Consider the following 18,622-nt stretch of genomic DNA (forward strand, 5'->3'; position numbering starts at 1 on the left):
GGCATTGTTCGCGACACAATCCCGAGCGAAAGAAGCAACGCCGGCGGAATGTTTTGCGAAAGCACGGAAAACCCGTACCCACCCATCCGACGTTTCCCGTATTTTCCTACTTTCTACTTGCTTCCCCCGGCGAAAGTTCTTTCAAGTGTCGGGACATTTTACAGATGCGTGAGCCCGGGCACGCACGAGAGCACACGGAACAAACGAGTCCCCGGCGTATTTCCAGCGAGATAGAAGCGGCCCGGCGCTGGTAAATAATAAACAGCCGGGACGTCTATGATCCTCGAAAGCAGATTATCCGGGAGCTACTTTTAGCCGGCAAATCGATCACGCCCGAGCGCACTTCAACAAGTGGCTTTTAACAGAAACGATGCCCGATCATCCGCCTTTCGTGTATCCTCCTCTCGTCGATCGTGCGATCGAGCGTTACCATTTTGTAACGGATATCTTTTCGACCGCTGCTGCTCATCCTGCAACAGCGGCAAGGGGGGGGGGGCGAAAGAGGATGAAAGGGGGCAAGGGAGGGCGAGTCTCGGTGAAAAATAGCCGACAAGATCCTTTCTTTCGGAGCTGGACGATCCTCCCGCGTTCGGCACGCATCGTTTCCAAAGAAAGGAGACGTCTCGATCGACAGCCGTTTAACCACGCGACTCGCGCTCAATGCACCAGCTCTGCCCCGAGATGCTTCGCGAACCGCTCGAGATAATAATGTCTTCGCTGCGCAAAGAACGCTCCGAGAGATGGCTATTGTAGTTACGCACACAAAAACGTGTAAACGTAATGAAAGGCTAGAGGCTAGCTGTATAGTTAGCCAGCTAAACGGGTGGATCGTTAAACGGAAGAAGCGCGAAGCGAAACGTGAGAAAGATGAGATTTGGTCCGAGAGAGAGGAACGAGAAGCGAGGATTCGGATGGACGAAGAATCATCCTGCGCGGAGCGACACGGGAATGTGGGTCAAAGGAGTCGCGAGGAAACGAAATCTTTCGGGGATGCTTGACGAGGTTCCCTCGGGAACACCTCTTCGATTCCTTTCCGGTACGTTCCCCACATCGGGCGATCCTATTCATCGCGCACGTCTCAGGAATACGCTCGCACCGAAATAATCGGCAAGAACAAGGCAGCGGGCCCACGAAAAGGATGGGGGCGTGACGACGACGTGCGTGCACCTTCCTCTTTCTCCTGTTTCTTCGGAGCGTGGGTGTTGCGTTCACTTGACGCACCGTTTTGGGACATAATACTTAATGACGGGTCCTGTCGAGGATCCAGCGAATTCGTCCACCGATGCGTTTCGTTCGTCAAAGGGCACAATGTTGGCCCTTCAAGAGGCGGTAGGAAGTGGGACGTCCAAACGTTCGACTCCGCTCGGTCCATGGTTCCTTTCCTTTTCCACCCTCCTCCTCTTCCTTTTTTAATATAAGTGTATCGCGTTACCCGTCATTCCATCGCATCATTGTGTCCTGGTTGTTCGAGAGAGGCATTCTCTCTCCGGACCCGAGAAAAATAGCTGGTTAATTATATCAGAGTTATTGTAGGAGCGGCCCCGCATAGGGTACAATGCAACCCCCGCGGGAGCTTTAACTGAGGAGCGGTTCAGCCAGCAGGAATGCATATTATTAAAACATTCCGGACAGTTCTCTGTCTCGGTGGATCCCGCGGAGGCATCGCGGCTCCCACAGCTTCCAACGTTTCCATGGTGAGCGAATCGTTCGCATTGCTAGACTCCTCTCGTGTATACACAATATTTTTGTCGGAAATCCTTGCTCCGTGTTGGCGGCGGTGGTGGTTGACGGTGACCAAGACACGCGGAGCAAGGGGATGAAACGAAATTTACAGGCCGTACATCCGGTGGATAACGAAGCGATAGGACGCGAGGCTTTTTCCGCGGCTCTCGTTAGGGATTTCTTGTTAACCGGCTGACAACTCAATTACTGGTCGAAAGAGATTGGGCCCCGATCCCGCGAAAACGAGTCGTGACACCGCGCGAGCGAGGATCGATCGATTATCACGCTCTCGAAACGTGACCGTTTTTCTGACAAGAAACGCGCGTGGTTCTCGATCGAAAGCACCTCGGCCGATCGCCTCTTGACAAGAGTTCGTAAAACCGCAGCGAAAAGGGGCGACTAATTGCGGGAGGAGGAACGACCGATCGAGCTGGACGGGCGAGAACGGGAGGGGCGCGGGCCCGAGAAGGCGCGATAACCAGCACCCTTTGCGGTGAGAGATAATTCGTTTATCGGGATTTCCATAACCGGGAACGAGGGAAGGCGCGCGACGCGCCAGCGACCGTCGACGGGACGACAGATTTCACGCGAACCTGTGTTCGGGTAAACGTACGTACTTATATATGTATATGTATATATATATATATCGTACGATCAAACAGAACGATACTCGTAGGCGGATATATTTCTGCGTGGTAGCGGAAGAAGGAGGGTTCGTACCCCTTTCTGAGCGCCAGCCAATTAGGCTTCCGAGCAGGAGTGCACCAGGGCGCATTGCACGGCGATAGGATGATCGAGTGGTTCGATGGTATCGGCACTCGCGTGCCAAGATCATGGTCAGGACACTCGATAGCCCGATAAGTAATGCACCCAGATAGGATGACAGAGGGTACACGATGAAAAGGAGAGAGAGTGAGAGAGAGAGGACGAAGGGCAAGTCGAGTACTAAAGGGATAGAGAAAGAGAGAGAGAGAGAGAGAGAGAGAGAGAGAGAGAGAGAGAGTAAAGGGAGAAGGGACTCCTCTCTCTGGAACCAGGAACGATCTTATCGCGGCGAGGTACCTGGGCCCGGCAATGAGCATCCACTACCAAACGAATGGAACGTAGTCGTTGGTTCTCGCGTGCAGGAAGAAAAAGAGCTGAGCGCGCATCGGTCCGCGTGCCTGGACAAATACTTTTTAACGATATCGCTTCGCCGAGACGTACGCGATTGCCTTGGCTACGAAATCCGTTTGCGTCGCCCGGGGGACTCGTCGTTCTCCCCGTCCACGCGGCATTCGCCCGTCCGCTCGCCTCGACCCTTTCCTTCTCCCTGGAAAGAAGGGACCAGACCCTCGAGATCGAACGCACGCTCGTTTGTTCGAGCGAGGATTCTAATTAGCTGCAGCTAATAATCGTGGCGCGCGGAACCAAACGAGTTTCGCCGATTCGTTGACCACTCGAGTCACCGTTACCTTCCTTCTCCTCTCGTCCGTGGAGCGACTCGAACGGAGCGAGCCGATCGAGTGCCCTGAGTGACGAGCAGACAGCTGCAAGAGGCTCGCGGGAGCAATGCTCGCCGTTAGCTCGCATCCCCTCGCTGGAAAGCGGAGAGCAGAAAGCGACGCACTCTCGTTCCTTGACACGTGGACTCTAATTAGACGAAGGTAAATCGGTGCTATCAAACGAGCCCGGCGCGCTCGCAATTCTCTCTATCCGTGGATCGTGGCAAGTCGCATCTCCGGCGATCCTCGGCAGACCCCGACCGAGCTCGCTTTGTAGCGGGGCGTCGTTTGATCTTGGACCACGTGGCACACGCTGGGGTAACTACGGGTCGAGCTATGCGAGCAGGGTCGTTGCGACTAATTGCCAACTCAATGAAATCTGCGCTTCGGCTGATCCGACCGAGCCCAAGCAGCGACAGAGAAAAGAAACGACAAAGAAGTGGACACAGGGGGTGAGGGCATGGGCGTTAAGGGGTGCGAGGCGGGCAAGGGGCTGAAAGTTGGATCCAAGGGGGAGCGATCCGCTCTTTTAATCGCGGAACCGACTCGGATGTTCGTGCGTCGACTATTATATTGAAAGCGTTGCTAATTGGCTGCGGAGAGCTGACTGGGAGACGAGAGACAGCGCAAGGAGGAGATGCGCCTGGTAATCTTGCTTCTTTCGCTTTAAATCTTATCGATCGACGACGCGGGATCGCGATGCTTCTCGGCCGTCCGCGAACCGACGAGGCAGGCATTCTGGCGCCGAAACAGCAGCGGAACACCCTCGCTTGGCCCGACGGGATCTGCGCGCCTGTGCAGAATTCCACGAAAACCAGCGAGCAACGGGAGAGACGCGGTGGGGTTGAGTAGGCGGAAAGCAGAGTTAGGGAACGAGATAAACCTCAATTATGCCGATTGAGCATCCTCCAAGGGATGCTAGGTAGGGGGAGTTCGCTCCTCCTACTTTTCCTGCCACGTGATCAAGGGCAACCTTCCTTCCTCGTTTCCTTCCGTCCTTTCTTCGTTTCGCTGTTTCGCGTTCTTCATCCTTCCGTCGGAAGGAGGAAAAAAATGAGCGAGCTGAGGCGTGGACCGCAAGTAGAAGCGGACGTTGAGGACAGACGCGAACGGAGTGACAGCGAGTCCGGAGGATAAGGTTTCAACGATCGGTCTCGCGGAGGAAGTAAACTAGGATGTAAAGAGGAGGACAGCGAGGTGCAAAACAATCGGATCATCGACACGGAATACCTGTTGGCCCGCGAAGAAGGCGTTTTCAGGCAGTCCTTCGAGTGAGACAGAGTGACAGAGAGAAAAGAGGAGGAAGGGTGAGAGGGCGCCAGGGAGGGAGGGAGGAACAGAAAGAGAGAGATCAGACGAATTCGTGGGAAAAGGATAGTGGAGAAGTGGGAGGAAAGAAGAGGGAGATGCAGAAGCAGCCTGTAAGCTCTTCGTCTCTTCGTTTGTCCATCTCTCCTTCTCTCCTTCTCTCGTTCTGTCCCTCCCTCTGTCTCTTCCCCCACGCCCCCTCTCGCTCTGGTTCTCTCCGTTCCTCCATCTCGGTTCATCACCGTCCCTCGGTCTCGCGTCGTTGCATCTCCGTTGGTGGTTTCACTTGCGATCGTCCGTCCTCGTCCCTGGGTTTGAATCTCAGGGTGGTGGCCGATGGTAGTGGTGGTCGTGTCCGGATGGTGGTGGTTATGGTGGGGGGGGTAGTTGGTTTCTTCGTGCCTACCGCTCCCTATCTCTCCTTTCTCTCCCTATGGGAGGGCGAGGAGGGCCCCCGTAGCCGCGCACTGCGCACCGAGTTCATCATAGACAGACCGATCTCCCTGACAGCTCCTCGTCGAGCTTGAACGGAGGTGGAATCATCAGATTCTGTCCATCTCTTCTTCGGCTCGCAGTAGCGTGTCGGGATAACGAACGCAGAAACACGGGGATAACGGAAGTGCGTGGCCCTGGCGTGCTCTCTTTCTCGCGAATCTTCTGCCATCGCGCTCGCGATCGGTCTCGGTTCATCCGTCAGCCTCTCTCCCTCTCTCCGATCTTATTTCACCCTCCGCTACTCTTTTCCCCCGACTTTCCTTCGCCTTCCTCCTCTACTTCCTTCGGCCACCTGACGCGGCTCGCATTCTTTTTCGCTCCTCAATTTCCTCCCTTCGCACCCTTCGCTCCTCTGCCCGTTCACCCTTTCATCCCTCGCTGATCCGTCTGTCTCTGTTCCGCGCGGTCTCGCTTGTTTCCGCTTCATTCTCGGCTGCCTTCCTCGCTCAACCTTCGACCCCGTTCGGACCGGCCCGACTCGTCGACCGATCGTCTGGATCGTCGGGATCGTTATCGCGCACCGTAACGGCCGATCGAGATTCGACGGACCACGCGACGGACCGTCGCGGTGTTCGTCACCTTCGCGGTGAGGTTGCCCGCGATCGGTGGCGTTAGCGCGTAACGCCGCGATCACGGCAAGTTTGCGCGCTATTCGACTGTTTGCACGTACGAAGGAAGCGATAGCCGCGGTGGTTCGCGCGCGGGAGGGAAAGAGAGGGTGAGAGAGACGGAACGAGACCAACGGTGGAAGAGTAACACAAGCTGAAGGAGGGGGATGTGTGCGTGGGAGGAGTAAGAGATCCCGGAGGGCGACTTTTCTTTTATTTGAGCTTGACACTTCGCCGTGAACGCGTGCACACACCGGAAGTACCGGGACCGAGCCGTCCGAGCCGGTCAGGTCTTCTTTTCTTTAACCTCGACGCGTTATTCGCGCGTGCCTCGCCCGCGAGATACCAGAGCAGAAGCGGAGGAAAAGCGTGGCATCACCGCCGACGTGCAAGGACGACGACAGAAGAATGTCACGATACCTGCGAAAGAGCGCGGCGAACAAGGGTGCCGCGGCGCGCGACTCGCTCGCTGGCCGAGGATAAACATCCCGCCGATCCCCTGCTCCACATTTGGAAGTGTTCTCTAGTTTCGTGGGATGTTGTGGAGCGTCCACAGGACAGATCGATCACGGAGAAAGGGTTTGCGCGACGATGTTTAATAGCAACTGCGAATCGGTGCAACGTTCGCGACGACTGCAGTGTCAGTGAAGTACCTACTCGAGGAGGACTCAGGAGTTTCTCCCGTGCAACCAGGATCCACATCGACAGTATTCATTTCTCCAAAGACGGGATCAAGTCTCATCGACGTTTAGACCGAAACCAAAGCCGCTCGACGTACACGAGCAACGAGTCGTAGGAAAGCACCGAGCTAGAGCGACCAGTGACGGTTCCGTGGGCGTCGGAAACTCAAGGACCGGGCGAAAGTAGAAATAGTGGAGTAGAAATAGAGGGAAGCTGGGCGAGGCGGCAGGAACGGGATGAGAATTGAGAATCTATGGTGGTCCGTCGTCGAAAGGTTCGATCGTCATCGAGGATATTGTCCCGCGGGGTAGTTTTCGAAGCGACCCCTCGAAGCAGCGAAACAGGAAGCTCTCGAATCGTACGGAACGTCAAAGCAGAAGCGCCGGTGCCCGGGGCGAGGAGGAGTCCTCGACGCGTGCCAGGCTGCTGATCACAGGCACCGCGCCGGTGACGGGAGACGAACAGTAGGAGAGGGATTCGAAAAAAGCCGTACAGAAACAGAGAGAAAGAAAGAGAGACGGCAGCATCGTCTCTCGAGCGAGCGAGGGGTCCTTCCGTTCGGGTGCTAGGGGTGTGCAGCCTTGGACGAGGGGTCGCACTCAACTCTTTCAAAGTGGGCGAACCGCGCAAAGAATAAGAGACGTCCTCGGGGCGATGACAGGATGCCTCCTTCTCGATCAGGACGCGTCTACGAAGGACCACCGTCTAGGATCGCCACTAGAATCGGACCCACCATCGCCCTGTTGCTTATTCTCCTCGAGAATCGCCGGTAAGTACTCCTCGCCAACCTCCCTCTTGCCTTCCAAGCCTCCCCGTTCCTTTACCTATATCTTATCCACCTCAATTTGTTATTGAACCGGCCGCATCGCGTCGACCAGCCCTCCACTACAAATTACCATTTACCTTCGATATCTCGTATCCTGTCTTTATTCAGTATCGCGGCCCGACTCACAATATTCGTTGAATCCCCAGGAAGTTTATACGTCGAGGACAGACCGAATTAGACTCTCGACCGCGTGAAAATTGCGACTCCATTTCTGCTTATCCTTCGACTCTTCCACTTCCTCGATCAAAACGCAACGTTCGCGCCATTCCTGCCTGCGATATCTCTCTCCAGGGTGCAATTAACACTCGCCAAACCAAGCGTATACGAAGCCGTGTCGATCTCATTATCTCTGTTTACTGCGGAGATAAGTTGTGTTTGCTCGTTACACGTCACGATATACAGTTAATGCGAAGGACAGGGCGGAGGCGTGGAGCACGGAAGCTGAGGGCAATGCTGAAGACAACGTCGCAGAAGAATAGAGGGCAAGGGAAAACGTTATGGACACAAACTGTCGGCTCTAATTTGCTTCGGAAAAATTTACGAGCGGCGTGGTAGCGCGACTCCCTTTGCTCCTTCTCTCCGCTTCTCTCTTTGCGCCTCTTGCGGAAAGAATTTGTCAATAGAGACGGTTGGCGGAGGCGGTGGTCGGCCAAGCATCGACGGCTCCAGGCCAAGTACAATGACGGAGTGCAAATAGGCCCTTTGAACCGGCTCCGTGGCACGAACAACGAACGATCCCGCTGTGATCTTCATTATGCCTGGCCGATCTCGCTGCGCTCCACGCCTGGCACCGTGCCGGACGCTCCGCTCTGCACGCTCTAATCGAATCTTTCTTTCGCCAAAGGATCGCTCAACGATCGGTTCGTCTCGTTTCGTTTCGTCTCGTTTCATTCCGTTTCGTTTCGTTTCGCGCTAGTGACATTCTTTGAGAGAGTGGTCGCTCGAAAATCGCCAGCTTTCCGGAACAGCTGACCGCCGAAGGAGGGAATCGCGGCAAATTCCTTCCCCTTTCGCGCTCTTTACCTCCCCAGTTCCAAGAACGCGACTCGTGCCCGTTTTCGGTACACGAAACGGCAAACACGCGGCCGACTATCTGTGACAATGTTATGTCTTGAAGATATAGGTAAGCGCGTTACGAGCGTAGATACCCAAGGCGTCCGACCACGGCCAAGCCACGCAGACGTACTCTCCTTCGTGTGCCCACGCGGCTCCTCGTAAATAATTACAAACAGCATCCGGGAACAAGGCCGTACGTGCACCGACACGCTGCTCGCATGCACTCGCCTAGAATATAAGCGGGCAACCGAGCAACCGGGCAAGCGTGCGCTTCGGCGTATTTACGGAACGCCATTGAATTACCGCATCGAATAATTCCCGTGATGTAATGGTCGATAAACCAGTTTGCGCGACACGGGCGCTTAGCACCCCGACCCAAGTCCGATGCGCCGATACGCCGTTTCCAGTTCACCGAATAGGACGCTAGACGGTTCGGACGAGCGACAGGCTCGTTCCTTGTCGGAGCTTCGACGGCTTCCGCGTGACAATCGGCCCGAAATATCGCGAGACCGCAACCAAGAAGCGCAAGCAAGCGCGCCACACGCGAAAATAAAGGAGGCGAGGCGATTCGATATCTACCGCAGGAATTCTCGCGGGTCAGTCGTAACGAGTTCCCTCTCCTTCTCTACGCGGCTATACCTCCATTAAACGCGAAATTCCGTTCCGTTCCGTTCCCGGTCTCTCTCCGTCCCGTCTGTTTCCTTGCGAGCGAGCTAAATAAAACACGTGCAACCCCGCCGCCATATTGGATTCTTCGGCGACCCCTTGGATCATTGGCAAAAATGCAGAACGCGCTCGTCGCGTCTTCGACCTTTGATTTGCTCGACGATTTCCCACGACTTCGGGGAACACGGTCCACCGATACAAACGGATAGGCTTCTCTTGCCATTTCTCTTGCCGACGTCTCTTACTAGGACGTCCCATAACAGATACACCTTCCCCCCGGTAGAAATTCAGCGCCCAATGAATGTCAAGAGTTACGTATGATTTCTCAATCGAGGACATCGAAGCCAAGCAACTTTTGCGTCCCTCGTTTCTCCCCGATTCTCGGTTCGCGGCTGCAGCGAGGCAGCTGACTGGTCTATTAGTTATCCCCAGGAGAAGATTACGCGACGACGTGGAGCAGAGAAAGAAACGCGCAGATAAGGCACAGAGAGTGGTAACGGAGTGGAGAGGCGAAGAAGGAATCCGTCGACCCGGTCAGGCTCGCGCAGCTCGCAGGTACGCGCGATGTCTTCGGTAATTTGTTTCAGGGAGTTAAGATCATTAATCTGCTTTCGGTAGATCATCAATAGCGCGAAAGATAGCAGCGATGCAACGGTGTATCGGTAATGGGAGCCCTCAATAACCCCTGCGACCCTAAAATCTTGGTCCTCCTCCGCCATCCTTTCCCACACTACGCAGCAACCGAGTTGCCAGGACCCCTGTTCCCCGCACCTTGCCACCCCCTGCTCCCCGCATGGTCCGCAGCCTCCGGATACGATCTTCCACCTTTTTCTACCTTTTGTCCCCGAGATCCCTTTATCCGCCTCTCGTTTCTCTCTTTTCCTCGTTCACGCGGGTGCTATACACAGCTTTTACTTTAGGAGAAGCTCGTCGGCTAATTTGTACCCGCAGATAACCACTCGACCGACCGACCCACCGAGAATCTTCCACCCGTCCGTGACATCCTCCGAGACCTCGAACGACCACGAACGACCCCGGGAATTCTCCGCAAAAAAATTGACCATTCCGGCTGGTCGCGAGCAAAATAAACGAGCCTCGCGACGCGGCACCCAAGTCGTTCCTACCCTCGACGAACGATTTCGTTGCCGCGGCCACGAAGTACGCGCATACTCTACACCGGAGGGTCCTCCGACGATCGACGAGCTATAATTTTCGGCGCTCCCCTCCTCTCTGCTGCGCTGCCTTTTTTTATCTGGAAATTAATTAACACCCGGTACCTCGTAATGCGCCGCCATTAGGCAGAAGCTGTCGCTTAAGATAGCGCTTTAAGAGCTCTTCTTCCGAGAGGTGAATGGCGTTATCGCGACGATGCAAAAGGGCAAGAAGACGGGGGCTGGAAAAAGGGTGACGGGGAGAGGGCCGATACCGCGTGGGGATATACCAGCGGAGGAAGAGGCGAGCAGATATTCGAGCGGCTCTTTGAGAGGGATCGCACCTTTTGACCTCGGCCTCGTAAAATCGCCTAAAGGAAAGCAGACGCGCGTACGATGCACGCGCGCATTAAGCATTAAAGTGCAGGCTGCAGCCGACTTGCTCTCAGGATTTATCGACGATTCCTGCTCGAGGACGTATCTCGACGCGGTTACCTACCATTCGCCGTGACGGGTGGTGCGCTGGTGCGTTGCAACGAGCCATGCCAGAGCTTTCTACACGTTTAACGATCGCAAGCATCGGCCGAGTCGAGACGGAGCAGCATGCTTTCGCGTTCGAGATTTCGGGCACGTGGAAGGCGTGGCAGAGCTACTTAAAGGCACGGTTAGTTGTCCCTTTAATCGGCGATGAATCCAAAAGCAGCCGCGCTCGAGATCGGGAATTCGATAACGGGTGGTACGCACGCGGTACGGTAAAGGGGAGCAGCGCAAAGCGAAGGGAGGGATCGAAAGGAGATCGGTGCCGAAAGTACGTGGAATGTCCTCGGTTTGAATTCCCTGCGAGCAGAATCACTCAAAGCGATCGAACGCGAGCAGTTTCGTGAGAAAAGCGGGGACCGACGAGGCCCGATCTGGCCCCATCTGGCCGCGTCGCGTCGGAAGAATCGCTCGGTGGCAGCGGGGAACTTTAATTGGTAAATTTCGTTTGATTCGCAGCGCGACCTGCTTATTGAGCAACTCCGTGGACGATTGGGTGAGCGGGAATGCCGTGGTCTGCAACGGTATTCCGGGTCTGACGAAGGAGCAGCGCGAGCTATGCCACAGAAATCCGGACGTGACGGTGGCCGCGATCAAGGGCCTGCAAATGGCTATATCCGAGTGTCAGCATCAGTTCATGTGGCACAGGTGGAACTGCTCGTCGCTGACGCCCAGCAGTAGGACCCAGCAGAGCAGCGTTCTTCTTCAGAGAGGTAAGCCCAGGCAAATATCCCGTGGCCGACAAAAGACACGTTTAACGACGGGCGAGCGCATAAGCGGAGCACGCGTTGATCTCTCGGTTCGACCGTCGCGTCGCAAAGGTGAAATCTTTTACGACGTTGTGGACGTCGACGGCACACAGCGTAGGCGAGAGATCGTGCGCTTCCTTAAATCAGAACACGGTTTGTGCGCGCGTCCTCCGAGAACGCGAGAACCTGTCCCAAATCCGTGCGAGAAAGCAAGAGTCCGGACGAGACGAGACGAGACAAGAAGAGATCGCCCCCCTCGACTGTCCTATTCCAGTGTGACATATAAATTCGTCGTGGCGCGTACGTGCGTCGAAAGAGGAAACATATATCGTGTCGGACGAGTGCGCGAGAGCGCGACATCGGGCGCACCTGACCTGAAAGCTTAAGATCGTCCGCCGTGCACGATCTCGGTGCCCGCCACGTCTGTCTCCTCGTTATCTGTCTCCGTAGATCGGTACCACCTTTTTGCTTACTGGCCAAGCAGAGGTGTCGATTCCGTGACTTTTTCTCCGGCGAGTTATTTCGGAGGACGGCTGGCCCGACCGTATCGCGGCACGGTATCCCGCGATGGGTATTCACCTGGATTTAACAGGCGACGAAATGTGCCCGCCGGCCGATTTTCGACAACGAGAAACCGGAGGAGGTCGATTCGCCGATTATCCGGGGGAACGAGCGATCGTCCGTCGCGTAGTCCGGGGCTTGGCTCCGAAGTCAGAGGGCAGCAGCTTCCGAGAAACGGCCCGCACTTCGCCATTACCAACGGTTCCACGGAGCTTTTTAAGAACGACATCGGTGGCCAGGTGAGGGTCCGCGCGCGGTCGTTGGAGAAATCCACCGTGTCAAATTCGTGCTGGCTGCGTATCTCCGAGAGAACGCGCGTCGTTAAATCTCTCGGACACGGTCCTCCTGCCCTCTCGTTGCTCTTTCGCTCCTTCTTTGCCCGGCTCTCGCCGCGCCTCTCCCCTTTCCCACGTATTCGTTAAACCTCGGCAAAACGACTTAATGTATTATGAAATGTACACGAAACGGCCCTCCTTCCCTCCTTCTGGCCGTCCCACGGGCCCACACAAGGCGACCTACTACGAGACACGATACACCCGACATTCGCTTGTTCTCAAGCAACGCTGACAGGATTTACCGTCGTAAATGCGACGGTATTCGCTTCGAGCCACTTCCAAATCAAACAACTGATAAGCGGCGCGGCGGTGTAACAGGATTTCCTCGAGAGGAGTCCGTGCGGATCGGGAATATTCAGCTCGGTTGAAGAATTTGAAAGGTGGAAGGTTCCGGTCGTAAACTCGTGTGCTTATCAGATATCGCCGGGGTAGGAAGACGGCCGATGGAGGTCTAGGCTGCGTAGCTGGAGTATCTAATTCGAGAGCGCATCGGTGAACGGGAGATGCAACCGAAAACAAGGCGCACGCTCCCGTGGACGTTAGCGTACCCGGCACACTATCTATTGAGTTATCTAAACAGTGATTTGGGCTTGACACAGGGTAGCAGGGTAAGGTCTGTGCGCCATCCGTCACCGCGTCCCTGCGTCAGGGGCCCGAGAGTAAAGAGGCAGAGTGGCCCTCTGCGCACCTCAACCTCAACCTCATCCTCATCCTCATTCTCATCCTCCTGTTCCTTCTGCCTCGGTCTCTCCACTGTCCAAGAGAAGAGACGTACAACTCCCCGTGGAGGATTTATTACGAGTCCCCGGTGCTCCTCTTACCATCGAGCAGTAGCAGCAGCAGCAACGGCAGTTGCAGTAGCTGCAGCCCTCCAGCAGCTATCTGCATTATAAAACAGTTGCTGCCAATAGCCGTATAAAGCGTAAGCTTCCAGCAACCCCTCCCACCGCGATCCCATATAAAGAGCTGTTTTCGTTCTCTTTCGTCTCCGCGGAGCCGGTCCCCGCCGAACCAAGGAGGTTATCATCCTCCGAAACCGAGGCCCGCCCGCGATATCGCCACGCTCTCGACGCTGCCAACGCTCCGCTCCGTTTCGCAGCAGAATTCCATCGCTCCCCGTCGTGCAAGTTTTTTATCCGGGCGACGGATCTCCAAAAAATCTGCTCGTCGCTGAATGCTGCTCCTCTGCCCGGCGAGGGTCGACTCTTTAACGTCACCAGGGTTTCGTGCGATCGACTGAAGGGCGACGTAATCGACCACCGGCTGTCCAATCTCGCTCGTCCGAGCAGCTCGTTCCTGTCGATCGGTCCTCGTTCACGGATACGATCCGAGAGGCCAACGAATACTCTGCCGCGCGGCTCGGGGCATCTCGCAAAGTAAAAGGAGACGTTCAGAGAACCTCGAACGGAGTCGCGGCGCGGCTCGCCAGGATATCGGCGATCGCGTTCCCGACTCGCTCCCTCCGCGGGCTCCTTTTTCAACGCGTATCAATAAAGGGGAAATTAAGCGGAACCGTTGGAAATGGTCCCTTCTCCGCGGCCGCGGCGGGGCCTGTCGCGAGTCGCGCTCGGAACACGGATTCAAAACGGAAGGAACAAAAGGGATGCTCGGTTGAAGGGGGACGACGTAACGACAGCGCAGTGCCTCATCGGGTGTCGAGAACGAATACCACAAATCCTTTCGAATGTGCCTTTAGCGCGTCTCCCCGGTATCTCGCTCTCATGAATACTGCAAATACCGCCCGGTATTCGTGGATTGGAGCAGCTCTTTCGAAACGGACGGCGGGAGGGGGCGGGGGGGGAGAGGGGAGCAGAGTAATGTGTGGGCATTGTCGAGCAGTCGAGGCGAAAGGGACAGTTCGGCCCGCGTATTCCGAGCCCGCGGCCAGTCGTGTGTCGTATCGTTTGTAAGTTGACAGCCACCATTGCGGTTTGACGATCGGCCATCCGTCAATCCGACTCCAGCGACGCTTCGGGGACGGGAGACCTTGGAGGTACCGAAGAAAAAGTGCGTTTCACGTCGCATTACTTATCGAAATGGTCCAACCAGAGCTCCTCTCCCTCCCCGATCGACGGATTTCCAAATTCTACGATCAGAGACAGAGACGCCTCTGTCCCTGATCGACCAAACATCTGTCCCAGGGCGAAACACCCCCACGTTTTCTCTCGTCGGCTTCTAATCGTTCCCCGTCAGATTTCACGCCGATAGCGATCAGCGACGTAGAAAAATCGGGGGTAAATGAAGGATGAGCGGGGCAATTAAGAATCAATCGACGTTATCGAGGAAGCTGTTGTCCAAGCGTGGACGTAGACGCCCCCGAGGAGCGTCGCAGCGCTCGCGGCCCCCGAAAGGGGCGATTATCGCGGTCAGACTTTGGCATTGCGTGTTCGGGAACCCCACGGGGAGATCGTTTATACATGCAGTGAATGGATGCCCGCCGGCCGCCGCTGCTGATGGCCACGCTTTGTTTTGACGGACGGCTGAATAATCTACCTCTGAACTTCGTCTGATGGCTGTCTGTCGGCCGATCCGTCGAACGATCCGTCGGGCCTCGCTTCCGAGGCTCCTTCTACGGAAGCTCGGCTCCACGGTGTCCCGCTGTTTCGCGTTCTCGTCGCTCGCGAGAGAAACGGCGAACGCGATCGCCGCTGTCGCGCTGCGTTGCGTATATTACTCTGGACCGCAGGCCTCCGGCGTCACCGTCGACAAGCAGCAATTTGCTAACCGGTCCGCGTGCCTCGATCATACCCTTCCCTCGATTGTCCCTCGATTGTCTCTCGTTTGCGACTGTGTGCAACGATCTTTCGCGGGAGGTGGGGTAAAAGAATCGTCCATTTTACCGCGTACCCATTTAGTATCGTCGCTCGGAGCGGTAAGTTATCTGATAAGGATCCTGTGGTGTCGTAGACTTTTGAGTCGCGCGGTTCGCGACGCGACGTGACGTCCGACACGCTGGGCGAGCGTCTTTTGTCGGAACGCTCGCTTCAGACCAGGCCGAGCGAATAACGCGTAGAACGATAACCTCGCAAGACTTGTACAATGATTATATATTTACTACGCCTGTAACCATTAAGGGGACATGCTCAGTCAGGAGGCCGAAAAAAAGGGTGGTCTTTAGAAATTTTTTACTCAAAAGCTATAACACATTTCACAAAAAATCTGGTTTCCTATTAAGAATTGCATCTAGTACCGTGCATCGTAATTTTTTTATTTAAAAATATTTAGCAATAACTAAGTTATTGTCCAACACTCGAAGGTTCTCTAAAAATAAAGGCTTCAGCGGTGACCACTGTTGCTCGAAAGTCGATCATCTAAAATAAAAAATTCAAAAGAATTTACTTATTATATTATATTATCTAGTATTTGAACGAAGGATTTTTTTATCCGATGCTTAGTTTTCTTGTAATTGACGAAAATCAGGCACGATTTATGATAAACATTGAAACTTTTACTTTAAACATCAGCCATTTTTTCCCAAATCAATATTTCGAAAAATCCTTCGCTCAAGTACTAGATAATATAATATAATAAGTAAATTCTTTTGAATTTTTTATTTTAGATGATCGACTTTCGAGCAGCAGTAGTCACCGCAAAAGCCTTATTTTTAGAGAAGCTTCGAGTGATGGACAATAACTTAGTTATTGATAAATATTTTTAAATAAAAAAAAAACGTGCTGCACGGTACTAGATGCAATCCTTAAAAGGAAAAAAGATTTTTTGAGAAATGTATTATAGCTTTTGAGTAAAAAATTTCCAAAGACCACCCTTTTTTCGGCCCCCTTGACTGAGCATGACCCCTTAATATAGGAATTTAAGAATACCCATTAAATGTGCGAATTAGAGAACTGTTTGAGTTAAAAACCCAACAGATCCTATCGGTGTGTGAAAACTCGGTTGCTTTCAGGTTACAGAGAGACAGCATTCGCGTTCGCGATTTCGGCAGCGGGGGTGGCTCACAGCGTGGCCCGCGCGTGCAGCATGGGACGGTTGCTCGCCTGCGGATGCGACCCGTCCAGCTACAAGGGTAAACCGCCAGCCAAGGCCAGGGGCACCCAATGGAAGTGGGGCGGCTGCTCTCACAATCTCGACTATGGCATGGAGTTCTCGAGACAGTTCCTAGACACGCGCGAGAGGGCCGGGGATATACAGTCGACGGTCAATCTGCACAACAATCAAGCTGGCCGCTTGGTAAGCCGTTTGATCAATCTTCCCTCTCGCTCCCTCTCGCTCCCAGGTCTTGCTGGCCTCGCGATAAATATTTCATTCCGTGACAATATACTTCTTACCCGACTATTTTTCTTGCTTCCATCTGGTGCCTGTTGGTTTCTTCGCGTTTCGACGGTGATCCTTGCATCCTGGCTGCGCGGAGGCGCGCGAGCAGGACGAGAGAGACCGAGAGCAAGGGAGCAAGGGAGCGCGAGAGGAAAAGGAGGCGGTGAATAAGGGTGGAGAGGATTGAGAGAGTAGGAGAGCAGCCGAGTCCGTTCTTCTCCTCCGTACACCTCTCCACGCTCGGTCTCGCCTCGACGTTATTAAGACGAAGCCCCGGGCTGGACCACCCAGCCGTAGACTCATTAACTGTTTCGTACGCGACACCTCTTTGTCTAAAAGAAATTGCCCCCTTTCTCTTCTCCCGCTGTTCGCGCGACTCTTGACCAGTCCGCGTGCTCCGCGCGCCCTTTCCTCGCGACGTTTAACTCCGTCGTTCGTCATTCGATCGCGACATACAACCCTATATGAACGTACGTGTTGGTCGGTGGAATTTTCAGGCAGTGGCGAGCAACATGCAAGTGCGCTGCAAGTGCCACGGTATGTCGGGTTCCTGCGAGCTCAAGACCTGCTGGAAAGTGGCGCCAGACTTCCGAATAGTCGGGAAAACGCTGAAAGATCGCTTTCGGAACGCCGTGCTAGTCGCGCAGAGCAACTTGGGCAGCGTCACCCCGCTGTCCAGAGTGAGGGGCTCGCGAAGAAGAAGGCCCGACCGACAGAGGCAGAGGAAACACCGCGGAGGAGGAGCCGCCGGTGGGAATGGAGGTGGCGGTGGACGCAAGAGGCGACCCAGAGATCTCGCCAAGCAGCTATTCTACTATCAAAAGTCGCCCAACTTCTGCGAGAGGGACCCGACCGCGGACATCCCGGGCACCGCGAGTCGTAGGTGCAACAAGACCAGCTCCGGCGGAGACGGATGCGGCAGCCTGTGCTGCGGGCGAGGCTACAACGTGGTAAGGCAACGGCACGTCGAGATGTGTAGATGCAAGTTTCACTGGTGTTGCTTCGTGCGGTGTCAGAACTGCACCGTGGAAGAATGGATCACCGTTTGCAAGTGAACGAACACTCAACAACTTGAACAAACTCTCCGCGAGCAGATGAGCGAAAGCGAACGCTAGGGTAGGAGCGAAAGACGCGACGATAATCGAATCTCTGATAGAGAGACGATAAACGGCCGATCGGTCCCGAAGCGTAAAATCCGTGCACGGACACAGTCGCGTGTAATAACGCTCGATACACGGATTAAATCGGATGACGATACATAGAAACGGTATTCCGGATACAATCTAATTACCACTTCGGTCGTTATCCCGTCGTCGTGGATCGGGACGTTTTAATCGCCTAAGAGGATGACGCTCGCGCTGCTGGAAATAATTAATCGGCAAACGGATCTACGCTTTATGAATCGCGCCAGCTTTCGTGATCGATCAGGTCAGTCGCGTAGCCGTGGAGCGTTTCCTTTCGGAGAAACCGCGACAGTATCCGTAATAGAATAAGTCGACCCGTCGATTCGGTGACCGTACTTTTATTCACGCTTAGAACATTATCGAGACTCGTCGCTATCGTGACGTTCGCAGGCCAACCAGAGTGAGCGGCCAGTTCGCGCCTCCAACCACACAACGGACGTACCTAATTGTTAAGGGTTAACCGCGCGAGTAATATAATTTAATCCGTAGATTAAGCGAGCCTATAATTTATTTATAACGTTGCTCTATTTAATTGGTAGACGATTTTAATATACACACCAACTGTAACACCTCCGCCACAGTATTATTAGAAGAAGCAATGTGCGTCTGTCCAAGATTGCGAATGAATGCGATTGTATACGATTCAATAATGCGCGTACAATAAAGAGTTCCTTTCACCGATAATTCGCCAATTTCTCTCTCCCTTTATCTCTTCCAGTCTCTCTCCAACCGCCGCTCAATATTAACGATCGAATCGGAATTTGATAGACGGGCGTTTGCGGCCTTTGATTCAGAAATCGCTCGAAATCGTAATTCTTTCGAACAGATTTACAGATGACCGAAGCCTTTCCGATACTTTTATTCCTGGCTGCGGTAGATTCGTTCGACCTTCTTTTCCATCGACCCAACGATAAATTGTCCCGCGTTAAAACCTTGGAAAAATCTGTGCCAATCCCTCTTACATACCAAGCGAAAACACCATTGCAG

The 18,622-nt window shown here is 54.3% G+C and overlaps 1 protein-coding gene across 2 annotated transcripts; it reads left to right on the forward strand.

Moving 5' to 3' along the window:
- The first annotated feature begins 5,800 nt into the window (after window positions 1–5,800).
- Wnt10 (Wnt oncogene analog 10) lies at window positions 5,801–18,319 on the forward strand. Of its 2 annotated transcripts, none has more exons than XM_076813066.1 (4): window positions 5,801–7,067; window positions 10,994–11,247; window positions 16,084–16,367; window positions 16,949–18,319. In XM_076813066.1, exons 1-4 carry the CDS (start codon window positions 6,961–6,963, stop codon window positions 17,504–17,506), a joined length of 1,203 nt encoding a protein of 400 aa, XP_076669181.1. In that variant the 5' UTR covers window positions 5,801–6,960; the 3' UTR covers window positions 17,507–18,319. The 2 variants fall into 2 exon arrangements, with proteins under 2 accessions (XP_076669181.1, XP_076669180.1); XM_076813065.1 differs by lacking the exon at window positions 5,801–7,067 and adding an exon at window positions 9,829–10,661.
- The last annotated feature ends 303 nt before the right edge of the window (window positions 18,320–18,622 follow it).

Source organism: Andrena cerasifolii, chromosome 5, assembly GCF_050908995.1.
Source record: "Andrena cerasifolii isolate SP2316 chromosome 5, iyAndCera1_principal, whole genome shotgun sequence".
Lineage (NCBI taxonomy): Eukaryota > Metazoa > Arthropoda > Insecta > Hymenoptera > Andrenidae > Andrena > Andrena cerasifolii.

What these genes read in the sequence shown, in the direction of transcription:
- Wnt10 (XM_076813065.1), top strand. Translation starts at nt 10,540, where the DNA reads ATGCCAGAGCTTTCTACACGTTTAACGATCGCAAGCATCGGCCGAGTC. An exon ending in CAGAGCTACTTAAAGGCACG is followed by an intron (nt 10,662 to 10,993) that starts GTTAGTTGTCCC and finishes TTTGATTCGCAG; the next exon opens with CGCGACCTGCTTATTGAGCA. An exon ending in CAGCGTTCTTCTTCAGAGAG is followed by an intron (nt 11,248 to 16,083) that starts GTAAGCCCAGGC and finishes GGTTGCTTTCAG; the next exon opens with GTTACAGAGAGACAGCATTC.